Source organism: Fonsecaea multimorphosa, assembly GCF_000836435.1.
Source record: "Fonsecaea multimorphosa CBS 102226 unplaced genomic scaffold supercont1.23, whole genome shotgun sequence".
Taxonomy (NCBI): Eukaryota; Fungi; Ascomycota; class Eurotiomycetes; order Chaetothyriales; family Herpotrichiellaceae; genus Fonsecaea; species Fonsecaea multimorphosa.
The window spans coordinates 236125-261131 of NW_015971657.1; the positions used below are offsets into that span (position 1 = coordinate 236125).

A 25007-nucleotide genomic window follows, 5' to 3' on the forward strand; every position below is an offset into this window, starting at 1 on the left:
TTTTCAGTTGGGGGTGGGCTGATTTTGAATACGAGCACTGACTGACCTATGTTGGCTCGAATTGGCTGGTTTACTATGTTTTCAGAGCATCTAGAATAAGGGCCTGTTCTGGTAAAAAGTTGGATAGATAGCATAGACACAAACCGCACGGATCCCGTTGCCCGTGGGATGGAACGACGAGAAAAAGATCTAAGCTATTGTAACAAAATTCCACATGCATCAGTCTGACTACAGAGGTCTCTGGGATACGTTCTTTTCTGCATCTACATCCCTGTAGGTGTGGCCCATGGTTGGTGAGGGAGTTTGCGAGCTGCATGAGAGGCGGAAGCGGGTGCATATGCGCCAATGCAGCTAGCTCGAGGGATGCCAGCTGAAGAGCTGCAGGCAGAAGACCCAAGCCGTGCTCGTCCACGCGTCAAACATGTCCGCCTCTTCACGTCAAGTGGTAGATGAGTCTAAGGTGTGATGCACGGGTTCCGGAAGCTGTGGAAGGGTGTGCATACGAGGGTTCTTTGGCTGCGTTGGTGAGGCATGAAGGTAACACCAGGCCAATGATCAGGATACACGATGATTCCCGTGTCTTTGGGCGAGAGAGAGAGACAGGACGGGAAGTGCTGGGTCTGCGGACAGAACGAGGTCAGTGCGGAGCTTGCAGGTGTGGCACACCCTCCAGAAGGTGTGGGCAAAGGATCTGCTGTGCCCTCTCCCCGGACATTCGTCAGTAAGAAGTATCACGCTCTCTGTCGCTTTCCATAAGAACGAAGAAACTGAGTAGAGATGAAATGTGTTTGTAGGGCGCAGGCACAAATGCTGCAGCACCCAAAATCGGCGATGGATGAGCCGAGAGGCGGCTAAACTGAATTGGGATTTCGCGTTTTGGCTACCGTGCCAACCGGCATCAACAAGGATCAACAAGCGTGTCGGTTGCTGTGTGTTGCGGGCGCAGGCAGAGGCAGTCGACGGGCTTGACTGGCACCCACTGGCTTGACTGGGTACAGATGAATTGCCCTCGCTGGGCCCAATCTCCACTACTCTTGGAGACTCCTCCTTAAAAAGGTCTCTTGTTGCTGATGGTCCCTGCTCTTCTTCCTTTTCCCCTTTCTCTCTTCATACAAACACACACCCTGTACACATTTGGTCTTTTTTTGCTACCAACTCTTCGCAAGCATTTGCTCCTTTTTGCTCAGCGTGCATTGTTGACTTCCTCGTTGCAAGACTCTTCTTCGCTCCACCTCTCTCTCCCGAAACCTAGTTTCCCCCAAAGACAGTCTTGACTCTCGACTGCCGCAAGGGAGAAGAGAGTTGAGGCGCCCTTCAGAGCTGGCAACCTGGACTTTGACGCTCGAGTCCCCATCCCAATCAGTGTCTTCCCGTCTACGTACAGGAGCGTGGACGCTTCTGCCCAAGAAACTACCGTCACAAAGGTAGAAGGGGAAGTCCAACTACCCAGAACCTCCTCGCGCGTCGGACGGGAAGATACTCGATTTTCCAAGGAAGAAGTCGACATCTCCTACAGAGACAGCCGTCCACGCCGCGATCAATATCAACGGGAGGACGTGCGTGTCTACGAGGAGCGTGATCGAAGATACCCGGAGGTAGACCTCACACGTGAGAAGTACGTGCCTCCATGCGCCCCCTGGTACTTGGATTTTTGCCTGTGCTTCTAACGCATTGACCCCCCAGTCTTCCTTGCTAACTCACCCGTCTCCGCGCCCCATAGGTACCGAGGACCCACTGATTACAGGCAAACCAACGTTGACATCGAAGTTGACCGTCGAGACACCCGCGGTGACCGCCGAGACACTCGTGCTACCAACGTCGACATCGAAATCGATCGTCGAGACACTCGCGACCACGTTGAAGTTGACTACGACCGTCGTCAGGTCTACGACAAGTCTTTGGAGTCTCAGCTAGACGTCACCGAGCGAGAGTACCGTCGCCGCGTCAATCCCACCTACGACGTTGAATACGAACGTCGCCGTCCCGTACAAGCCGACGTCACAGTCCAAAAGGAAGAGATCAAGGTCGATCAACCAGTTAGAAGAGACATGGGTTACTACGACGACGATGGCAACTACCACAGCTTCCGCCGCGGGGTGGAGCGTGCTGCCGACCGCATCCTGCATCCCTTCTCCCACCATCACCATCATGATGGTGGCCGTGAGGAGGTGATCGTGTCAGAGACCAGAGAAACCACCGGCCCAGCCCGCGTTCGTGACGGCGCCGTGGAGCAAGTGCGCTATGTCGAGCCTCGTTTCTCAGGCCGGGGTGTGCCAATCCAATGTCACTTCATCCGCATCGGCGACATTCTCCTTCTCCAGGGCCGTCCCTCGCAGGTCATCCGTATCAGCATGTCTTCTCAAACTGGCCAGTACCGCTACCTAGGTGTTGACCTGTTCACCCGCCAATTGCACGAAGAGAGCTCCTTCATCAGCAATCCCGCCCCCTCGGTCGTTGTGCAGACCATGCTCGGCCCGGTCTTCAAGCAATACCGTGTCTTGGATATCCGTGAGGACGGCTTGATCGTCTGCATGACCGAGACTGGTGATGTCAAGCAGGGATTGTCTGTCGTCGATCAGGGCGGTCTGTTCAAACGAATCGACCGAGCGTTCGCCGATGGCCGAGGAAGCGTCCGGGTGTTGGTCATCAATGATGGTGGGCGGGAGTTGATTGTGGATATGAAGATCATCCACGGTTCGAGATTGTAGTGTCGGAGTCGATTGGAAAGAGGAGGTGGTGAGCTGAGGGAAGGAGGACAAGCATGTGGTAATATCGAAGTTGATGGGTCGTCATCTGGACTAGGTTTACCAAATATATTCATGTGCATATGCTTGGACAAATCTGTTGTGTACATGGCAGCAAGACGTCTTATTCGACTTGGCTGAGGGAAGAGTATGTAGTTAGCTGCCTTCCCGAACGTGCCGAGACAGGTATGGATAGGGTAGGTAGGTAGGCTAGGTAGGAAAGGATAGGCGCAATGGGATTGCGTTCTGGTAGACGAACATGCCCCGTCGCTTCGTTTCTGTGCTTCGACATTGACCATCCTCTGGAGAAGAATCGCGTCTGTACTGTAGGGTACATGCATGCACGCGTATGCACCTACTCAAATCACTGCAGGTGGTCATGTTCATATCAAGAAGGCGTTCAACATACATGATCGCTCCCACTGGGAAACCTAGATAATATTATGTGGTTGGGTACTCGGTAGACTCTTACGGTTCACATCTGATCCTTGCACGGGCTACCCCCATTCTGGAAATGTTTTGAAGCGCTCCCCCAGTCTATCAGACATCCATTGAGCCAGGAAACCCAGACAACACCCAGCTCCAGCGGCCTGTGGCGCGACAGCCCGTGGACATGGCGAGGTAATCCCGATTCCAAGGCCTGCCTTGGGACCAGTTCCTCTCTCCCAGGCCCGTCTCTCGAGCGAGTCAGAGTGCTGCCGCGGCGTCGTAGAACGGGCTCCAACGAAAAAGTCTGATCGGTCGAGGCAGTGTTCGCGCCCGGCGGCCGGCGCTGGGGCAACTTGTCCGCGTGGACCAAGCGTATGGCTGACAGAGGGGAAGGGGTTTGATCAAGTATTGTCCGCGCCATGATGTATCCTGCAGGTCCCTTAGGGAGACGAGAGCCATTTCGGACCTGATCTCTGTATAGTAGTCGTGTTTGTGATTTGTACAGCATCCGAAAAAAGTTGTTCAGAGGAGAAAGTCCTGCATCGAGACGGGCACCTGTGTGACGCGCTTGAGCAACGCAAATTGACACACGTTGCGCTGTTCGCTGGAAGGATTGCAGTGTAGGCAGGCATGTGTGTCGCCTGGATGGGCTCGCCATGATTTCCCATCATCCAAATTTGCTTGAGGTCGCCAGTTGCTGGCATGCACCGACACCTGCACGCGTGCTCCGTTTGGCAAACTATCGAGCTTCATGCATTGTGTTTGATGGAAAGCTTTGCATCGGGTGGTGTGGATTGACCCCGCCGGCGGCCCTTGACAATGAACTACTCGAATTCCCACAGTTTCGTCACCTTGTTGAATCGGTGCCAGTGAAACCGGGTTTTGGTGAGGGACTTCTTGCCGTACTCTTGGGCGAGAATCTGGACCGAGTCGTGCGGCACTTTGACGGCGATGCCTTCAAAAGTCGCATCTTGTAATGGGAACAGATCCTCCCTCTGTAAAGCCTCAGACAGGTTAGCAGCAAGATTGCAATTTTTCATCAACAGTTTTTGCCTGGAAGAAAGAGGACTTTTTGCTACGTACCCGATATCGATGGCCGTCTTTGGAAAAGACCACGCCCTGATCGAAGGGTGTGTGTTCCGTTTTGCCAGGACTGACGTGCACGGCAGTGATGTCGATGTATTTCCCATTCGTGGTGTCGATCCAACGTCCGTCGATTTTGTTTGCAACATCCCGCGTCGACGCGATGGCGTAGTGTGGGTTGATGTCCAGAAGATAGGTCCTTGGAGAGTCTTCCCCAGCAACCGGATACCGGTATTCGGTCATATTGTAAGGATCCAACGCCGCCAGTGTCTCTAACGACATCTGCACGTCAATGTCATTGTCCCAGGGCAAGAACTTCTGGTTCCAGTGCCACCCAAGTAGGGTCCCGTGGGCGATCCAAGTCTCGGCGCGAAGATGCGTCATTGTGCGCGCATAGGTCTCCATCAAGGCGAAAAGCGAGTTTTTCGTCTCGTCTACGCCCGGCGGCTCTGACGGGGCGAATCTCGGATCGCAATGACTGATGGCGCCGAAACTGTGCGTGTGGTACTCGAAGTTGATCTCGTGAAAGTATTGGTACGTCCCTGGCATGGGCGGCAAGACGCCGCCGCGCGGTGAGGAAGTCCACGTATGATACAAAATGTATAAAAGCATGGTAAGCACGCCCACGGCGCAAAGGACGGATTTTCTGTTGCGCATTGTCACGGGCAGGGGGGGCATCTGGGCGGGCTTTCTCTTTCATAACACCAAGGGAGAAGAATAGTTTTGGAAGTGGGGAGAAAGAAAAAAAGGACGAGGAAAATGGGAAGTGAATTGTGCTTTCATCTCATGTCACTTGTTCATGTCACTTGGTCATGGGACTTACCTCTGTGGTCGCAGAGACAGGGGTGCTCATCAAGACTCCAGTAACTCCTTGCATATGTAGCAATCTAAAGAAGGGAGAATGTGTCTCTTGCGGTAATAATTATGGGGCTCGGAACACATCCGTCCAAAGAATAAGGATTAGTGTGGCACTTGTGGCTCTTCGAGGCTTTGTCTATGACGACACTTGAACACGGCGATATTATATACCTAGGTATATATATACACATATACATAGTGGTCCGTAAGTTATATACAATCTATACAAATCCACGTCGCTGTACCGATGGTATTATTCAAAATTGGTGGCCAACGAAATGTGAACCCTCCCCGTCTGCTCTCTCACTTGGTCGTGCAGCCTTGCCCTTGATGTCCTTCCACCACCATTCCAGCATGACCGTTGCGCAAGATTATCCTCACTTTTCTTCTCAGGAGGGCCCTCCCTTTCGAGTCTCCTATACTCGACGGGCTAGTGGTGGCTAATGGGCTCTGCAACGCAAGCGACACCATCTGAAGCATATTGTCCCAGACCGGCGTACGTGGCCGGCTACCTGCGACTTGCATGATCAAATACGCTGTGACAACTGTACAGTAGAGGGCCAGTGTCAGCAAAGACAGCAGTCTGCCAACGGAGTAAGTTTCACCAGAGCGCAGCCCATAGCCGTAGCCGAGAACAGAGGTCGCAAAGGTGAATCTGTGGGCATCGGGGACAGACTCGAGCTGAGGAAGCTTATCCCACGTCATTGAGGCCAAGTTGTTTTCGGAGATTCCGGTGCCGACGTCTGCTTCTGACCCGATCCATGACATGCCTTCGGCGATGAGCACGGCTAGAATGGCCTCGATTTTCGACTGCGCATCGGCACTGGTTATAGGCATATACCCGGCAGAGTAGAGGACGTCAAAGGCTGTTTTATTCGAGATGCTGTCAACAACTGGATTCAACGCCGCACCCCATGATGGGTTGATTTGGATCCGCGTGCCAGAATATGTACTGCCTTCTGAGTTTGGCTCGAAAAAGTCTGGAGGATAACCATCGACCACGAATGGCGAGCCTAAAAATGTAGTCGAGACGCTGGATGTCGCCCAATCGGCATGGATACTGCATGTATAAAACAATGGGTCGGTGCCGTTCGGGTTTGATACTTGCACGAGTGCTCCGACAGACGTCTGAGAGGATGAGTTGTTGCCAACCGCGGTCAGTTGAAACGGTGGTGTAGTGAGTTGACCAAGAGGCCGTGTATTCAGAGAGCTTCCTGCTTGAACATTGACATCCTCAACCATAATAGGAAATAGAAGCTCTGAGATATTGTGGGCACGGGCGCACAATGTCCGCACCACTGGCTGTAGAATCGGGATCGCCCATGTGATGTCTTTGTAATTGCAATATCCCCCATATCTTCGATGGCACTTTGTATCATTGTTGCGAAACCATAATAACCTGAGGCCATTCACCTTGTTAGCGGCCCAGACTGGCTGCACGGTGGCTGAAGTATACTGGGGCTGGTAAAGGCTGAAGGGTCCACGGAAGCGCGCTCGCAATGTTCGGACTGCTTGACTACCGGGTAGATTGACCAACTCAGGCATACCCTGGAGACGGTCAAACCCCGTCTGACCCCAGAAGGAGAAGAAGTTGGTTGTCAATGGGGACCATGTCCTACTGGGGTTGCAATCTTGCCATAATTCTGTGCACTTCATATCGGGCATTGAGTCTTGATCGAGAATCATGGGGGACACTCTATCTCGGGAAAGGTTCAACGGAATAGTAATTTGTCCAGCGGGCCAATCCTGAAGGTTGGGAGCCATTGCTGTTGCGGAAGCAGGTCCCACAATGATACCAAGAATTGTGCAAACAACGGCGAGAGGAAGAATGATGTTTTTGCCCCGGAAAGAAGCTCTCAGGGCGGTCCGAAATTCCCGTGACCATAAATATGAGATGTCGCCGAACCGATCTCCTGCCGAGAGGGTACAAAGTGGTAGGCCAGAGGACGTAATAAGATGATCCAGCACAAAGGACCAAAGGATTTTACTGAGCGAGGCAAGCATGAGCAACTCGTGGACCTTTGCTGTAATTTGCAATGCCAGCATCTTTGTGCCATCCTGATTGATATTGCCTTGGAGCTCTTTGCCGATGAAGTATTGAGCAATATTAAGCCCAATCAAGATCGAAGACGCTATCAAAGCGGACAGGTGCAAAATGACAGAAGGATCTGGCAGTCGAATGAAGCCGCTCGCTTTGCTTAAGAAATTGCGCCACAGCTTGGTGCTCAGGAAATACAAATTTGGCTACTCCCTGTCAGTTACAGTACCAGGGAGACTCGGAGATGTACATACTGAGGTTAACATGGGAATACCCATCTGCCGAATTTCCCTGACCATGTCACTGACCAAGAATTGGTGAGCAAACAGTATAGGTGAACAGAGAGGAACAACGCCTGAATGAACAACGAGCAGCCAGAAAAGTGCAATCAAGAGGACATAAAATCGGTAGGACACGAGGAGATCATCATAAAGGTCATGGTAGCACAAGGAATTCGGCCTCGTAGGATTGCGGAATTGGGCACGGAAACAAAATCCAGGCAGCGGCAAGGCGTTCGAGCGGCCAAGTGTTGCACCTTGCTGGATGCGACGACAACGGCCGCCATGTCCCCAGGTCATGGCCCACGGCCCATGGACCAGGCATCATGGTGTCTTGAATGCGTGGAATTGGTGTCTGAAAATGTTGGCCCCTGTGTCAAAGAGTCATCTCGCCCGCGCTGCGATTATCAGCTTTGATATGGCGCTCACCCTCTTGCCCACCTTTGTAGCTGCAGGACAGGCACAAGGAGGCCCTGGCGCGCTGGTTTCTCTTGTACTCTCAGATAGGCGAGGGCAGATTGCTATCCGGGTCAAAGAAGGTAGCCTTTGAGGCAAAAGTGGCGCTTCTTTCGGCGCCTACTCGTTTGACACCTAGGTACCTTTCGAGTTTGTACCAGGTTCCCGAAGGATGGCGGACCAACCTGCGACTGGTGCCTGGCTAAGAGACAGGGGGAGCCGGTCACTTTGGGGGCCAGCTTGGGAACCTTTGACGTCGTAACTCCGTGTGCGGTCTAGGGAGCGCTGGGTCAAGGTTTACAGTGACCCCGTTAGAGTCCTGCCAGGTCTCTATGATCAAATCGTAAACGGCAATTGAGGTTTTCGTTTGTCCAACAGGCTGGGGTAGACGACCTGTGAAGAAACTCCGTACCTGAAGCATCGAGGTCTGCATGAGGAAGGCCAATTCAGCGAGGGGAGCGAATCAGACCTTTAAGCGCCGAACACGAACCAACCCCCACGATCTGTTTCGTATCTCGTACTGCAAATCTGGCGAGCTGGTACATAACCGGACTTTGTACTCGGTCCGAAGCCCAACTCGGCCGCATTGCTCTAAATCTCACCTGCAACAAGATGATACATTAATAACTATATCAACTACCGAGTAGGAAACTTACCTGATAATTAATTAGTCAGTTATTACAGCACGTCCACCGAGGACGATGACAATGACGGTGTGAGGGAGGAGGGGTGCCAATTGTCCTCCGGAGTACAAGCGAGCGTGGAGAAAGGGACGATGGTAAAACCCCCCAGAATTTAGGAATCCAAAAGTGGAGCGAACGAAAGGGCAAACTTTGTAGGATCTTTATTACGATATTCCAATCCCCATGATTCGACGGGCGGACGGAGAATGTAATATATAAACACCATTGGCCGTAGCTCCCTTCCTCTTGCGTTGGCAGACAACTATTGAACCATCACTTCTTTGTCTGCGACGACCGTCGACTAATTACTGGGCCATCTTCTTAAACACAATTCCAGGTCCAGAAGTCAGCATTTCACCATGGCCTCAGCGACTCAAGTCAAATCTCTCAGGGAGATCACCGGCGCTGCGCCCGCCACTGCGTCCCCCAGCGACAGCACGCTGATCATCATCGATGCGCAAAAGGAGTATGCTTGAACAATCACCTCCCTGCAAACCCACTGAACCCCCAATTCTAACAGCCCCATCTACTTTTCTTTCCCTCCGGCACGGGTCTGACATCCTGACTTTTGGCTGGCTCAGATACGGCCAAGGCAATCTGAAGGTGGTCGACGCAGAGCGAAGCCGCAAGGCCATTGCCTCTCTGCTGGAGAAGTACCGTGCGGCAGGTGATGGGAAGAACATTGTGCACGTCGTCCACAAGGCTCCAGAGGGTGCCCCGATATTTACACCCAACACGCCTCTGGCCGAGGAATTCGACGAGTTGAAACCCCGTCCCGGCGAGAAGGTCGTCTGGAAGGAAGCTATTTCCAGCTTTGCCGGCACGGATTTGCACGAGTACTTGACGAGTCTGGGGGAGAGGGGCAAGAAGACGGTCATGACGGGTTACATGGCACATGTCTGTGTGAGCACCACAGCCCGAGCTGGTAACGATTTGGGATACAACGTCCTCTTGGCCAGTGATGCCATTGGTGACCGAGACGTAAGTTTGTTCTTGGGATCCAATCCTTTCCTTGTGGCCTTTCACCCAGGCTGCCTTCCTGTTCGTCCAACATCATCTCTAATCTCTGTCTAGATACCCGGGTTGAGCGGAGCCGAGGTCACCGAGACAGTATTAAGGGAGTTGAACGATGCTTTTGGAACAGTTGTCCAAAGCGCAGACATCAAATAGTTCGGGTATGAATGGATAGAAGGTCTCATGAAGCCTGCATAGACTCATCCCTGTCATCATTCCTGCGCCACCAGAGCACCGAGCCATGGAACGGGAAGTTTTTGAGGTCCAGCTCAGGCAGAACCGCGTGCTCATGGCTCATTTTGAATTGGTCTCTCGTTTCAGAGCTTGTGCTCTTGTCCCCTTCAAGGGAGTGGTCGATCGACCTATGTAGCCATATCTGTGGAGCGCGAGATATGATCTGGCGCTCCACCTCTGCCTCCGCAGCCGGGGAGTAGGCGAACGAATCCCGATCAAGCAGTTCGAAACCTTTTGGGTGATCAACTTTCGTGATATTGAAGCCGGCCAGGAAAAGAGCATCGAGCTCGTTATAGTACGGTTCCTGGGCATAAACTTGCAGAACATGCCCCTGCATTCGTTCTATCGACTTGACCACAGTCTGGAAAGCCGCCAGTTGGAAATAGGCCGACTCGTGTCTGTCAATCCAATGAACCGCGTCACCGCAGAAGCTGCCTGTCCCAAAGACAGCACAGTAAGAGATGTTACAGCCGCCGGTCAAGATCTTGTATCTGAGCATTTCTTCAAGCTTTTTGCATAGGTCTGTTTCTCGCCATCTCGCCTCAATCCTGGCGAACTGCGCTCGCATAGTCTCAAGCGTCGACCCTTTGGCAGCTGGCATTGGAGGCGGGAGCACTGGAAGGTCCATCGCAAGACTGGGTGCGCAAGTACTCCCTTTTGGGACCTGCTCTGGCTCGCTCTTGGTTGGGTCTAGCTCGATTGTTAGAGGCGTTGAAGAACTGGAGGTGATTCTCGTCCATCCATCATTGTCCACAATTTCCCTCCTCTTGCTGTGGTGACCCTTTTTCTTGCGGCTTGTGTGAGGCATTGCGTCAGCGACGCCTATGAGCTGAACCTCAAGGTGGGAGTCCGATGAAGTGGCCTCGTGGGCAGCAAAGCGCGGGAAGGGAATCTCTGGGTGAGTGCAGGCTGGGCCGGTCTAAAGAGGGCTGCATATGGTTTCCTGACTGCAAAGACCACGCTTGCATATCGAGTGGATCTGGTCTCGTGCCAGAGAATTGTACAGACCTGTGGAACATTTCTACATCCTGGACAGAGATATTACTTGGTGCATGAATTCAAGGAAATTATCAAGGGTATTTCCGAAGATCAACCGGCAAGGCTCAGGAATGAGGCTTGTGTCTATTTTGTTCAAACTACGAGGTATTGTCCCACAACCTCACAACCACTGCTTGTTGCCCCAGTGAGACACAAAAGCGCCACCATTTTCTTCGGCGTTGAAATCATGTATCACCTTCAGACAAGCCTCGGCCGATTCCAGAGGAGTCAGAGGTCCTTTCCAACCCGGATTCCCCTGCCTGAATGATTCGATCACTGGAGGCTCTGGTGTTCCCTCCGGCCAGGTTGCTACGACGCCGGGCGAGATGGCAAAGAACAAAATGCCTTCCTTCTTGTACTTGGCGTTGTATTTGAATATCGCCATATTTGCTGCAGCCTTGCTGATGGTGTAAGGCCCATCGGCAAAGACCCCTGAGTTGACAAGATCTGGATCAGCCATTCCACTGGAGATGAGGACCACCTTTTTTGCAGATCCTTTTTTGATGAGCGGGAGGAAGACGTTGATGGTGTGGATCACTGCCACGACATTGACGTTGAACGAGTCGACTAGGCCTTTGTCCAGGACTTCGGGTGCATCTTCGAAGTCGTCGAGTCCTCTGCCCTGAGTTGTTGTGTCGATGAGCGCCGCGTTGTTGATCAAATAGTCAAGGGAGCCACCGGTGATTTGAGCCACTTTTTCTCTGGCGGTCAACAGCGACTTGTGGTCGGCGATTTCGGCCTGGATCATGGTGACGTTCTTGAGGCCATCTGCAGCAACAGACTTATCTGCGGCAGCTTTGTCTCGGACAAGCCCGATGATGACATTCTCTGGAGTTTTGGCCAGATACTTCACAAAACCATACTGCAGAGGAGTCAGTAATGTCGGTCTGAATGTTTTGGTTTCTGACTTACTCCAAGGCCACGGTTGGCGCCTGTCACCAAGTAAGATGGCATGTTGATCTAGAAGAGTTTGCAGATTTGTTGCCTAGTGTCTGTTCTCGGAAGTTCTGGTGTCGAGGTGATGTTGCTGAGATGGCCGATTGATGATTGTTGTTCACAGCAACCTCCTGCGATCGAGTCAACACAATATATAGACAGGTTTGCACACTCGAAGTTTCCAGCGGAATTGTCTATTTGTAAGCCAGGACCAATTTACATCAGTTTGTTTACAAGCAACACGGCGAAGGTCGGCATTGCAGTCGTCCGGAGGCATTCGAACTGGCTTACTTGAGCCATATCGCCAAAAACGAAGAGAAGCGGACTAAAAGCGATGTTCAGTGATGAAATGGATCCCGAAGGCACTCAGAAACCCGAGTCAACGACCCGTATCAAGGATTTCTGTTGATCATCACGTTGGACGGCGAAGGCGAGGCTGAATGGGGTGGTCACAAAGAGCGTGGTAGCCTCGTCAGGACGGAGGGAAGGAGATTCCATAGAGAATCAAGGCACAGTCCAAATGTAGCAAAGTCGGACTCGGCAGCAACTGCGAAGACGAGCAAAAACTCACTTATTACTAACCAAGGAACATTTGGCAACACGAGGATCGATTGACGTGCGGAAGCACCAGCGTCAGGCCCACCATTTGGTAAAGCTGGTCCAGAGTAAGACCTAAGAAAAGCTGTTTTCCCACCTTCGGGTCGAAGTGACTGACTGGTGGCGGCTTGCCAAAGTCTGTCTCCTGAGTCTTGACTGGCACAGTGCAGTGCAATCTGTGCAACCGCCTGAGCTGTGTTGGTGTTGAGATAAGGGAGAGTCACCTGTGTGTCACGGTGCCTGTGCTGATCAGCCGAGGCGAGACTCCGAAAGTGGTTGACTTGATGGTTGACTTGGTACCTAGGCGGGGAAGGGAAACACCGCCGGTGATGGCATGATAGGGCATGATAGCTCCCTGTGGCCTGGTGGCCTGGTGGCCTGGTGCCCGTGGTGCCTAGGGTGCCCACCCCCTGCCACCAACACCAACACCTGCATCTCCATATCCCTGTCACATCTCGGCGCTTAGCAAAGTTGATTTCTATCCAGCTCTTGGGTGGCTCTGTCCACCACTTGCCCACTCGGTCCACTGCTGGCCAATCGATGCCTACCGACGCACCTTTACCAGCTGCTGCTCTCTTCGAATCAGATCCGCCATCACACTTGTTCCAGACCTGTCAACCCTGCTATCCTCCCTTTGACACGCTCCGAAAAGTGCCACCCGTCCTCACAAACCACTCACAGCTCGCCATACCGACAATTCTCACCTCCCAAGAGCCCAGTCACGGCGTTTCTCTGGGCGGTTGCCCGTCTGGCCTAATCATGCCCTGCATTTCCCCATCCCTACCTGCCGACCTGGCCACAGGGGAAAAGACCTAAATAACAATCCGATGCGCTCGACAATCATGGCTCCTCGATGGTCTTCCATCTCGACAGAAAGCTCCCCACCTGCGACCTCAGTTGGCCTTGCCTTTCAAGATCCTTCCCGACCATATCGGCCACCAAGTCAGCAACACTTGAAGAACACTTGATTGTGCAATCTTCGTCTCGACATCGTCCCTACTGCACTCCCAAGAAGTAAGCCGACGTCAAAAGACGGACCTTGTCAGGATGCCTTGCAGATCGACCTCGAGAATGGCACTTGTTCTCCTCTCGCTTCTCAGCCTCGTCTCTGCGCACACGGTTATCACATATCCTGGTTGGAGGGGAGACAATCTGAAGTCGAATGGCACGACAGTAGAGACACATGGGTTGGGACAATATGCAATTGGAGGTTCTACGGCAGAACAAGACTATCTTTACCCTTATGGAATGCAATGGATGTATCCCTGTATGTATTTCCTGACAATTTCACCCTCGTCCCCAGCGTTTTCTGACCTGACTTGCTCTTACAGGCGGCGGTATGCCCTCCTCTCAAAATCGTACCAAATGGCCGGTAAAAGGCGGGGCAGTCGCATTCCAGCCAGGCTGGTTCCCAGGCCACGGAACGGCCTTTATCTACATCAATCTCGGTCTGGGGACAACCCCGCCAAATATGTCCTTCGTCATGCTCAACGGAGTCCAAATCATCGGGCCCACCAAAGATCCATACCCAGGGACCTTCTGCTTCCCCCAAGTCCCTCTCCCTGCCAACGTCACCGTCAACGTCGGAGACAATGCAACAATCCAGCTCATCGAGGCTGCCGTTCATGGCGCCGCACTGTACAACTGTGTCGACATTACCTTTGCCGAACCCGAAGACGTCCCCGAGGTCAATGCAAGCAATTGCTTCAACTCGAGTCAGATTACGAGCGATCTGATCTTTACAACCTCTTCCTTGACATCTGACTCGATAGAACTGTCAACCAGCCGATATAGCTACTTGAGCACTGCACTGGCCGTGACGTTAGGGCTGCTCTTACTGTGACTTTGAGGAGGCTCCAAAAAACCAAAAAAATATCGGGGTTGGCGGGTGGGAATAGCGAGGTAGCCTCTTACTTCGCCAGGACCACCCAGGACGATCACAAAGAGCGTACGCATCCACCGCTCTCCTACAGCATTGGAGTCGGAATTGAAGGTCAAAGGCATCGTTCACTCAAAGTCGCGACCTCAGCCCAGGGGCTGACGGCATCCGAGGCTGCCACAGCAGACGAATGGAATGATGATTATTTCCTACATCTTAGCGCGCATTTACAGCGACCAGGAAGGCGGGAATGATCGGATCTGGCTGTCGGGATGGCAGAGGGAGTTCGGGTTCCTGGTCCGGGTGGTCACGACGAAACGAAACCATATCCCAGCTTTCGTCACTGGGGCACGCACCAATTTCTGTGAAGCAAAACTCAAAGCATTTATCTGCTTTTTGATGTCCAGCTGTGTCGAAATGGACGTCACGTCTGAAACTGTTGTCGTCTCCCGCGTGCGTGCCTGCTGTTGGGGAAAGGGGGACGGACCCCTTTTGTCTAGGTCAGCGCAATTGCACAAAGCAAGCGTGTCGAAGACTCTTTAATACCCATGTAGATTTACTTGTCAAATTCAGCTCCATGATTTGATGAAAGCCAATACGAATGAAATTAAAGCATGTATTCGCATACAAGTCTAGACTTTTCCTGCTGATACTCCATCGCTCAATGCCATGGGCAAGCATGATTACTTTTTTCCTGCTCAGTCGTTCATATCTCATCTCAAAACACAATGAACGACAGTTTATGCCCTCTTCCTTGGATATTGTCCACTGACTGCGAGGGACATGTTCTTAGTCTGCCGCGCTCGCCAGTCCCGAACCCCCTGCAACGCCCCTGTCCATGAAGATCTTGCAGCGTCGTCCGCGTCTACTCCAACAACAAACCCCATGGGACAATGGCCTTGTCATTGCCGACACATCAAGGTTCAAGGTTTCTGGAAATACACATCAATCTCTTTCAAGTCGTTGAGAATATCGTTCGCCGTCTTCGCTTGTCTGGTATGCTCTGTCGATTGCTGTTTCGGTCCTGGAGTGCTCGGTTCTTTGCGCCCCGTGGCAATGCTTAGTCCTGCCACGCCTTGATTATCTGAGGATGGGTACATTTGTTCGACAGTGCGGATGTCGTTTTTGAATTGACTGCCGAGAGCCCCGGTGTGCAACAAATCTCTGCTGTGGGCCGATTGCGGCTGGAATTTGTGCAGGTATCTTGTCCTGCCGTTTTCTATGGCGACAACAGCTTCTTCCTTGATTGACAACCCCTGAAAGCTTCCCTGAGGCTCACATCGGGCTCTTGGAGATAGAGCCGTGTCGACTCCGAGAGATCCGCTTCGCTGCTGGTCAGGCAATGTTTGCGACGTGAGTAAATCTAGACGTTCGTCATCAGCGATAAAACCTCCCTTAGCAAAGTCTTTCCAGCCCTCCCGAAGCCCACCCTGCTTTCGCGGAGATGAAGAATTAGTCCTAGGAGTCTTTTGTGATGCCAGACCCCAAGCTGCGCTTCCTCGGTCACCGGTTTTCCACTGTCCAGGCCACGTCGGTGGCGATGATGCAATGGAAGGGGCCAATGCTAAGGTACGGCGTGGGTCAATACCATTTCTAGTCTCGATCGGAAGACCCTGTAGAGGTAAGCAAGACGCGCTGCTGTTAAGGGTGAGCTTCTGACCATTGATGTGTGAACCCAATATCTCCTCGTGTTTGTGGCCCCTCTCGCCAGTCGGGTTGGGCAAAAATCCAACATGCCCATCTGCCATCGCTTCGGCTTGATTGGAGTTGGCAAACACTTCACAAACGCAAAAGCATTCTTGAGAACATTGGCCGCTACACCCGTGGCCACATAGCAGCGTCTTGTGACAATCGCGTGTGCATTGGACTTCGTCGTGAGGTTCTTGATGACAGAGATGAGGGCAACGGTGACCGCAACGTAGGATTGTCTCACAAGGCTGCATGCAACCCCCTTCGTTGCTCTCCCAGTCTGCCGGATATTTCATCAAGGTTGTCCTGCCATGGCGCTTGCACTGAATAGGGAGAACATCGCCCCGTCGCTTGGGATTTGATTCCAGCAATGTGAGAACGGTCTGCCACTGAACACTCCCATTCATGAGTATTCTAGCGTTTCCAAAAAGGTAGAAGCCGAATTTTGCCCGTGAAAGAGCTACACAGATTCTGTTGACGTTGGACAAGAAGCCGATCTTACCCTCCTCATTGTTTCGGGCCAGAGACAGGATGACGATGTCGTTCTCTTCTCCCTGGTCTATAGTATGTCAGAATCAAGCCACCGATGAAGTCAGTGGTTTTAAAGTTTGATGGGCCCCGGGTGACAGGCCACAAGTGCCCAAACCCAGCCTCTATCATCCCAAAAAAAACACCAAAACATAGACTGGAGAGCAAAAGCGAGGCTGTACGGGAATCCTACTTACACGAATCGACCGTTTTCACGTTGATCTTACCGGCACTCTGAAGTTCAGGGAAGGCCTTCAACTCAACAAGTAGGCGTTTGCGTTGTCCGTTGTAAAAGGTCAGCACGGTGATCTGCGAAGGGCTGATGCCATTTCTGCAAAGGTAACGGTAGAACCCAGAAATAAATTTGGCCTCTTCCGAGTTGTATGTCGAGAGAGATTCGTCTTTGGCCTCCCACCATTCATGGTTGAAGAAGAATGATGTGATCTTGCCCATGCCCCATGACTTAACGGCGCGGTCGACGACACTAGGATGATCCATCAGTTGTGGATATAGGACGGAGATGAGTCGGCGAAATTCGGGCATCATTCGACGCTGCTGAAGCAGCATTTTGAACGGCATATTGTTCCGTACAAGTCTTTCAAACAGTGAGACGTTCAGATAGAAAGGTTCGCCTTCAAGGTCTCTGACGCTGCAGTGACCTTGAAGCTGTTGATGATCTCCGACAAGGATGAGATGTTCAAGGCTTTCCACGCATGCGACCGTGACAGGAGCTTCCAGCACCTCGGCCGCCTCTTCGATGAGGATAATCTTTGGTTTAAGAGCTGAAACGAGAGGTCTATATTTGCTCAAACCAGTGGTTGTCATGCCGATAATAGAGGCTCTTTGGAGATAGACGATATCTTGTTCCCATTTTCCAACAAGATTCTCTTTCACGAGTTGGGCGTAGACCGCAGCTTCCTTCCGGAACTTGGCTGCAATTGCGTCCTTCGCTCGTGACTGGATGACATGGTAAACAGGACCACGCCAGGAGGACGGGATCTTCCACAAGTCCGAAACCGTATCCAGCAACTTTGTGGCTCTGTTAAGATCCGCTGGCGACGGAGGCTGAACGGTGAACCTGTCACGAAGCTCTTTCCACGGACCCTTTAGCAGTTCGATGTCCTCCTCATCATTGACTCCAGTAGAGTCTTCATTTTCTCTGAGCTGTTCGAATTCGAGATCGTTATCCTCAATTTCCTCGAAGCCATAATTCTCTTTTGTGTAGTTGACCTCGAATGGCACGAGCGCTTTGTCCAACCATAATTGTATGGGGCCTTCTACTGTGGTGGTTGCCGAGACCCATTGAGACGCGCCATCTTCCAGTGACTGGGCTTGCTGAGCGCTGATAGCTCCTAGATTTTCGAGGGTCTTGGGACCAGAAATCTGGTCCGTGGACCATGGGTCTGCTCCCGACATAACAAAAGGTTCCAAGATCCCAATCATGGTGTTTGTTTGTTTGGTGAGCAGGTTGTTGGTTTTGCCTAACATTCCACCCGGAATCGCCTTCAGTCGTTCGGCAGTCCGAATTGCGAACAAAGCCCGCTTCTGCACCTCTGGGTTCGTAGAACGGCCCCCCAGTCGAACATAATTGGGTTCAAAGACCGAGATATGCTGCAAAAGCTGATCTAGAGCGTGATTGGTCTGAGCAGCAATGACTATGGGTGGGTCTGATGCGGTCTTTCGATTCGCATGCAGAATCTCAAGTGCTATTCTCGAGACATATGTCTTTCCTGTCCCAGGTGGTCCCTGGACAATGGCTAGGCGCTTGGTCAGAATCTCTTTCAAAGCCTCCCATTGCGTAGCATCCAGTGATTGGGCGGGAGCTGAAGGCCAATCTTTGGTGACGTCGACTTTGGAGTATTCTTGCTTCTGCGCTGGGATTGCAGCTACGCTCAGGTCGAGAGTGGGATTCTCATCAATGTAGGTAGGTGCTTGGACACAGGGGGAAAGATGGCAGATGTGATCGCACATGGGGAATCTAGGAGATGTTAGCGCAAGTGAGGCCAATTTTGCGTCAAAAGACCCTACGTCTCTTGGCTTAGCTTTTGCAAGGCTTTCAATGTGTGGCGGTACGCTTCAAAATATCCTTGCTTTGCTTCAATCATGAGCCACTCTTTTTGGGGGTCGAGTTGGATTTCTTCCGGGCGAGCGAAGTAGATGTCGATCTCCGGAGGTTCACACATCAACCCGGCCATCGGCCTTGCTGCGATGACAGCCACAACTATGTCATTCAAATCCATGACTTTGTTTTTGGCTGGGATGAGTGCGACAATACTGCCGCTGACAAGTCTTTTACTGCTCTCCCATTTGATGCGTCTTCCTGCCCGACGCGTTGTAAACTTGATCCTGGCAGCCACTCCTCGACGCGCAAAAGTAAATCCGACAATGTAGACTTGGTCATATACTGAGAACTTGGTAGTGTCACCAGTCGCGGGGTCCTGACGGAAATCCTGGATAGCATCACGAAGGCTACCGACGGCGTCCTCTCGAAGTAGTGCATAGTGAGTTTTCAGGTACCTGTCCTTGCTCTTGAAAGGGCTGTCAATCTTGTTAGGAAGAAGAGTGGCTTCGCCAGCTGCCAGCTCCTGCGTTGTCGGGATCTCGTCCTGAGAAAGCCAAGCATCCTTCTCTGAAGTGGACTGGATCTGTCCTTGCTTGATGTGATACTCCCGAATGTCCAAACAGAGAGTGGGATTGGGTCCGTCATTACGTGGATTGCTCAGAGCATGGTGGGTGTTTGGATAGCGGCGAGCACTTTTGAAGCGCTCTGACAGCTCTGCATTCATTTCTGGAAAGTTGTCAGCAAGTTTTATTCCATCAAGCTGGATTGAAGAAAGTTCCAATTGCGTGGGAATAAGAGGAAAGGGAAACTTTGTGGTGCTGGGGCTTGATTGTGGTCTTGAACTCACCTCCACTCTCAAGAAAGCCAAAAGAATTGTTGTTGTCTGTTTGGACAGCGTGTCAGTCATCGGTGAAGAATGAAGGAGCCAGGGTGATTGAGGTGTGAGAACGGCCCGTGGTTCGGGTTGGCCATACCAGCAGCACTTCTCCTCCCATGGGGGTGATTCCCTCGAACACGTCCACTGTGGGTTGATTGCCGTCCTGGCGCCATGGTTTCGAAGCCGTCAGCGTGGGCGTGGGCGTGCTCGAGACACGATAGAGTCAATATCTGCTAGCTGTTGAGAATATTTAGAAGTGGAATGAAAAGATGGTTTCGTCTTCCAGCGAGGAAGTAGGCCGAACGTGGACAGTCGACAGTGGCCAATACATGGATCCAGGAGGCTAGTGTGCAATGAGGAAGACTTGCGTCAAAGAGATGTGCAGGCTGGCTTTGTGTCAGGTCGGTTCGAAGGCAAGAGGGAGCCTAAAGCTTGTCTAGAATCTGGAGATTCCTGAGCATGTGAGGCTTGATGGAGAGAGGTTTCATGCTAGTAGTTGGAAGAAGGCACCAACCCAGACATCAAACCCAAGCAGATATGTCGCGCTAACTGTCCTTGTCAGAGAAGTGTTCCGGGAGGAAGTCTAGTCGTTCTGCGCCACCCCGTTGTGCTGATTGAGATAGGTAGTGTCTTTCAGAGTGTCAAACAAAATTGAACAAAGGATACAAGCTGCCCGCTCAGGGTAGTATTACAATGAGTTGAGCTGATGCTGGACGCAAAAAGAAGTCTTAGTACTGGTGCTGTGCCTGCGTCAGATGCATTGATACTGAGCAAAGAAGTCTAGCAATGATCCAAATTACCCATACAAAACTGGGGAGACACGATATTATGGGAACAACAAGGGCTCACAGAAAGGACGACTAGCACAGATATGAGATATGATGAACTTTGAAGTCTTTCAATGTTGGCAACTGTTTACTTGCTTGCTTGCTTGACAATCTGGCTCGCCGGATCGGAGAATCTTTTATCCGAAGACGCTAATCCTTGGATGGAATGGTGCAAACGCGAGAACCCGTTGCTTTGAGATTCAGTTCCCCAAGAGTCGGAGCTCAAGATCATCTCATAGTCTCAATCTATGCGCCTCAACGACTGTTCCTTGGATGCAGCTTCTAGCAGTACCTGGCCATTCCACACTGCCACTGTCAGGCCATGAGTCAGCATAATGCCCGCATTTGACGAAGACGACGACCGATCCCAGGATGGCAGTTTCGACAATGACAACGATGAGACAATGCAAGATCTGGATGATGCGGAAGCAGATGCTGACGGTGATGGCGATGCAGATGGGGATCAAGATGTGGATGGCGATGGGGATGGAGATGGAGATCTAGACGGTGACGCTGACGCTGACGTTGAGGCTGATGCAGAGGCCGAGGCTGAGGGCGAGGGCGAGGCTGAGGGCGAGGGCGAGGGCGACGAGGATGAAGACGCGGAGAGCCAGTCCGAGCAATCTGACAACGAGGATGCTTCTGGAGAACAGAACGCAACCCAAGAAAGTACTCAACTGGCTTCGTCCACACAGGTTGACTCGTCCCGAGGAGCGGCAACCGGATCCAATATCTCCTCAGAATATCTCGAAGCACTAACGTATGATATCGTCCCAACCATCGCCGCCCCTCACAGCACATCTATCAATGCTGTCACCACTACTGCAGACATGCGATGGGTCTTTACTGGGGGCTCTGATGGTTATATTCGCAAGTTCAATTGGGTTGATTCGGTCAACTTCAAACTCGCCCTTACGGTGGCTCAACGGCATCCCTTCGTCGACAGTGTGGTCAAAGCCGGGGTCCTAATGACATATTGGGAGAATTGGGACGCTCGACCAAATACCACTCAGACGCTATCTCCTGTATACTCCCTTGCTTGTCATAGCCAAGCGCTATGGCTGCTATCCGGTACTGCATCAGGTCCCATCAGGCTGCAATCAATCAGACACGATGAGGGAAGGGAGATCGCCTTGCTGCAGAAACACACGTCCGCGGTCTCAGTTCTTACAATCTCCTCCGACGAGAAAAGTTTACTATCCGGAAGTTGGGATAAGACGGTCTTGGACTGGGATTTAAACACGGGCCAAGTGCGAACCACATTCGCCTCCAGCGCCAGCCAGATATCCTCCATCGAAGCTCGTCCACTGTCATCGGTTCCTGTCCCCGTCGAATCAGGAGAGGTCGTTGTAACTAATGGGACCTTCTCATCCAACGACAGTAAACCACTTACTAATGGTGTCAAAAACGAGCCCCCGAGTCGCGATACCCAAGACCATCCCGCAGTTGCTACTCCAGATTCTCTATTTGGGGATGATGACGACGACCTCTTCGGAGGCGGAGCAGGAGGAGTCATGGGTAATGGTACTGACCTCAACGGCGCCTTCGGCGAAGAGGATGATGAAATGGCGCGCGCAATGGCAAACGGTCCGCAACCAGAAGAACTAGTCGATCATCCCATGCTGGATTCTGCGGAGCAGGCTGCTCATGATACCACAGCTCCCGCTCAAGACGACTCGAATGCCCCTGAAAACGCCCCCGAAGTGGCCAATGGCGAGCCGAACACCGTTGAGCAGCCGCTCGTCAACGGCTTGCCACATGCGGAGGACCTCGAAAAGGAGGACGACACCCAGAACGATACGCAGGATAGTGAAGCCCCGACTGCATCTGACTCCACTTTTCTTGCGACATCTATTGACGGGGCAATCCGCGTCTGGGATCGAAGACAGTCCAAACCAGTCGCGCGCATTCTACCACGGAACACACCTCCTTGGTGTCTGAGCGCTTGTTGGTCTCCTGACGGTAACTTCATCTATGCAGGACGGCGAAACAACACTGTGGAAGAGTACGACCTGCGGAAGGGACTTAAGGGGCCTGAACGAGTTTTCCGATTCCCAAATGGAAGTGGTGCAGTCACATCAGTCAAGGCTATGCCCAACGGACGCCACCTAATCTGCGCTTCCTATGATATATTACGATTATATGATCTGAAGGAGTCACAGTCTCAACGATCAACCGTCCCCTTCTTGATCGTGCCCGGCCATCGGACTGGGGTTGTGTCACATCTGTATCTTGATCCGGCGTGTCGGTTTATGCTGTCTGCTGGGGGTAACCGGGGTTGGGAAGGTGCCTCGACCGAGGTGCTTTTGGGCTATGAAATAGCTCCCGGCCGATGAGCACTATCAAAGGTACTTTCATCCGGCCAGGTTCAAGACAGCCCCTAGAGCAAGCTACACTTTCTTTGTTGGTCCCAAACAATGAGTTGGCAGGCAGAGACAAAAGGCATTCTATCGGCCATAGGGGCGCTCCAATGCCTTCGACTGTCAACAAAGACCTGGTCAACCATTGAAAGGATTTGCTTAGGCAGTCGTGTCTTCGACAAAGGCGACCAGGGCTTGAGCAGTGGCGTATCCGTGCAGCGCAGTATCATTTGGTGTCGTTGGCAAAAGCACCGAGCGCGACATTGGGAGAGTGACCTACGTTAAAAGGTGTGAACCTGTACTTTTCTACCGAACCTCGTAAGTAACAACTTTAGCATCGCCTCTTCTCGACTCGACGCCTTTCGACTTTTCACTTTTGATCGACAGCAAACAACGCCTCATACAACCCAAATCACAACTCATCTCCCTCCTCAAGATGCCTATCACGCAAGGCTTCGAGTTCTTGATTGAAGGTGTCGACGGTGTGCCCTTTACTAATTATGGTACTAGGTCTTTGGGCCCGAGGATTATTTCCACCAAGATTCAAGCCAAAAACGGTGTGAGATTCAACATTCGAATCAAACCGCAAGCTCCGTTCCCTGACCCGGACAATGCACCCCTCGGCAGAAGCAGGTACAACCTGAGGAGTTCCGCGCCACCAGCTGAGGTAGCAGGTGGAAGAGACGGCATGGACTATGAATCATCAAGAGCAGCTGCGGACGAAGTCGTTTATGTCGCTTACGTGCATGTGGATGGCAACAAGAAACCCGAGTGCACAAGTGTTATCGTCGTGGATCCCGAGGACAGTGGATACAGTAGTAAAGGTTGCTTGCTTGACGGCCGCTACTCTCTGGCGGATGATGCCACGACCCAGGATCGGTCGGACGAGGACTCGACGACAAACATATCGATCTCTCCATGGGTGTTTTCAGAGAGAGGGATCGATGTTCTGATGGGTCGCATGGACATCTCCACGGCAGATCCTGATATCCCGTCAACAGCAATGGAGCAGGAATTGGCTGACCTTACTCAAGCAATGAGCAAGGACAGCTTGTATGGAGCGGCCGAAGAGAAGCGAGGAGAGATCGAGGTTAAGATTGTCAGAGTGGTGGATGCTGGCGGCGTGTGCTCGGATGCATACTGGAAGCGAGGCAAAGAGGAGTCTCCCAAAGATGACGACGGCAAGACACACGATATCACCATCGATAAGGATCAAGAGCAACGCGTCAGCATGGTCACCTGCAGATACCGCCGGTACCGAGAAGACGAGGCATTTCTATGCAAAGCCAAGTTCCAATACATGGACATCGCCAAACTTGTGAACCTTGGGTTATGCAATACCAAAGGAGAACCGATTGAGCGTCGCCAGAACGATGCCGTTGGCCAACCCTTGGCAATATCGTCTAGCGGGCATGACTCACGACTCGGTCAATCGAAGCGTGTTAGGGGCCTTGAGCGAGAGCAGGCCAAGCAGGGCGAGTTGGACTTGGCCAGGTACTCGTCAAGCGAGGAAGAAGGATCGGCCTCTGACACAACGAGCGACTCTGACGTGCCTCGGCGAAAGCGTCGTGGAGCAAGCAAAAGAGGCAAGGCAACGGCATCGAAGGAAAAGAAGACACTGAGAAGGCCAGGGCCGGCAAAAGTCAACGCATCAGCCGACAACCTCAGTATGGTGCCAAAGCTCGGGGATAAGGCGCGGGTAGCAAACTTTCTGCAGCTCGAGCCTGCGTCGAACAACCGAGAGCCAGAGACCGACGCAGCCATCGAACAGTTGCAGCTTGTAAAGGCAGATTTTGAAGGCAAGGGCTGAGGACCAGAACTGGAGCAGGCAAATATGGACCAGGGGTGGATTCATTCGTGCAGATGTGCTTGTTACCCCGTCCATGGCATTCAAGCACCAGCAAGGTTATTTATTGTCCGAAGCGGAGCATGGGGCTCCAACAATCGCGGTATCTTGATTGGAGAAGGAGCAAGAGTTGGCTTCAGAGTTGCTGCTAGTGAGGCTGAGGCTTGGGGGGCTTGGATGGTTCACAAGGCAACGGGTTCCAGGGCCGTGGCCGGAGTTCGCTCTCACTTTTAACGGTCAAATGGATATGAATTCAATCATTGATTCATTGTAATAATTAGTGCTCGTAATGCTCAGCTTCCCCGTCTTTCTATTCTTCTCGCTGAGGCATCCTTGTTGCTGGCCGAACCATTGATCTTAACTGTTTTCGAGTGGTCCGCACTCCGGCTGACCACGATTCCCTGTTTCAGCTGCACGTCGAGTTAGCCTGTCTTGTGTGTCTTGTCGGTGTGTCTGTTTGGCTGCGCCCCCCCTTCACCTACCAAATACTCCGTACCCGCCAAAACGGTGCAGAGTACCACGAACTGCGGGCAGACTGCTGCGCCCGTCCT

At 52.2% G+C, this 25007-nt stretch overlaps 10 protein-coding genes across 10 annotated transcripts; 5 read left to right on the forward strand and 5 right to left on the reverse strand.

The window, feature by feature from the left end:
- Nucleotides 1-1070: 1070 nt before the first annotated feature.
- Z520_09298 (woronin body major protein) lies at nucleotides 1071-2708 on the forward strand (the record flags this gene model as incomplete). The annotated part of the gene is made up of 3 exons (XM_016779792.1): nucleotides 1071-1126; nucleotides 1292-1615; nucleotides 1721-2708. The coding sequence occupies 3 exons, from the start codon at nucleotides 1071-1073 to the stop codon at nucleotides 2706-2708; spliced, it is 1368 nt and encodes a 455-aa protein (XP_016629111.1).
- Nucleotides 2709-3997: 1289 nt separating this feature from the next.
- Nucleotides 3998-4913, reverse strand: Z520_09299 (uncharacterized protein; the record flags this gene model as incomplete). Its single annotated transcript, XM_016779793.1, has 2 exons — nucleotides 3998-4168; nucleotides 4257-4913. 2 exons carry the CDS (start codon nucleotides 4911-4913, stop codon nucleotides 3998-4000), a joined length of 828 nt encoding a protein of 275 aa, XP_016629112.1.
- Nucleotides 4914-5417: 504 nt separating this feature from the next.
- On the reverse strand, nucleotides 5418-7451 carry Z520_09300 (uncharacterized protein; the record flags this gene model as incomplete). The annotated part of the gene is made up of 2 exons (XM_016779794.1): nucleotides 5418-7358; nucleotides 7407-7451. The coding sequence occupies 2 exons, from the start codon at nucleotides 7449-7451 to the stop codon at nucleotides 5418-5420; spliced, it is 1986 nt and encodes a 661-aa protein (XP_016629113.1).
- A 1477-nt stretch (nucleotides 7452-8928) lies between these two features.
- Nucleotides 8929-9739, forward strand: Z520_09301 (uncharacterized protein; the record flags this gene model as incomplete). The annotated part of the gene is made up of 3 exons (XM_016779795.1): nucleotides 8929-9035; nucleotides 9151-9550; nucleotides 9644-9739. The coding sequence occupies 3 exons, from the start codon at nucleotides 8929-8931 to the stop codon at nucleotides 9737-9739; spliced, it is 603 nt and encodes a 200-aa protein (XP_016629114.1).
- A 25-nt stretch (nucleotides 9740-9764) lies between these two features.
- On the reverse strand, nucleotides 9765-10625 carry Z520_09302 (uncharacterized protein; the record flags this gene model as incomplete). Its single annotated transcript, XM_016779796.1, has 1 exon — nucleotides 9765-10625. One exon carries the CDS (start codon nucleotides 10623-10625, stop codon nucleotides 9765-9767), a length of 861 nt encoding a protein of 286 aa, XP_016629115.1.
- Nucleotides 10626-10976: 351 nt separating this feature from the next.
- Z520_09303 (uncharacterized protein) lies at nucleotides 10977-11809 on the reverse strand (the record flags this gene model as incomplete). Its single annotated transcript, XM_016779797.1, has 2 exons — nucleotides 10977-11717; nucleotides 11768-11809. The coding sequence occupies 2 exons, from the start codon at nucleotides 11807-11809 to the stop codon at nucleotides 10977-10979; spliced, it is 783 nt and encodes a 260-aa protein (XP_016629116.1).
- Nucleotides 11810-13459: 1650 nt separating this feature from the next.
- Nucleotides 13460-14231, forward strand: Z520_09304 (uncharacterized protein; the record flags this gene model as incomplete). Its single annotated transcript, XM_016779798.1, has 2 exons — nucleotides 13460-13655; nucleotides 13720-14231. 2 exons carry the CDS (start codon nucleotides 13460-13462, stop codon nucleotides 14229-14231), a joined length of 708 nt encoding a protein of 235 aa, XP_016629117.1.
- A 959-nt stretch (nucleotides 14232-15190) lies between these two features.
- Z520_09305 (uncharacterized protein) lies at nucleotides 15191-19270 on the reverse strand (the record flags this gene model as incomplete). The annotated part of the gene is made up of 3 exons (XM_016779799.1): nucleotides 15191-16515; nucleotides 16682-18462; nucleotides 18513-19270. The coding sequence occupies 3 exons, from the start codon at nucleotides 19268-19270 to the stop codon at nucleotides 15191-15193; spliced, it is 3864 nt and encodes a 1287-aa protein (XP_016629118.1).
- A 1315-nt stretch (nucleotides 19271-20585) lies between these two features.
- On the forward strand, nucleotides 20586-22586 carry Z520_09306 (uncharacterized protein; the record flags this gene model as incomplete). The annotated part of the gene is made up of 1 exon (XM_016779800.1): nucleotides 20586-22586. One exon carries the CDS (start codon nucleotides 20586-20588, stop codon nucleotides 22584-22586), a length of 2001 nt encoding a protein of 666 aa, XP_016629119.1.
- A 460-nt stretch (nucleotides 22587-23046) lies between these two features.
- On the forward strand, nucleotides 23047-24420 carry Z520_09307 (uncharacterized protein; the record flags this gene model as incomplete). Its single annotated transcript, XM_016779801.1, has 1 exon — nucleotides 23047-24420. One exon carries the CDS (start codon nucleotides 23047-23049, stop codon nucleotides 24418-24420), a length of 1374 nt encoding a protein of 457 aa, XP_016629120.1.
- Between the last annotated feature and the right edge of the window lie 587 nt (nucleotides 24421-25007).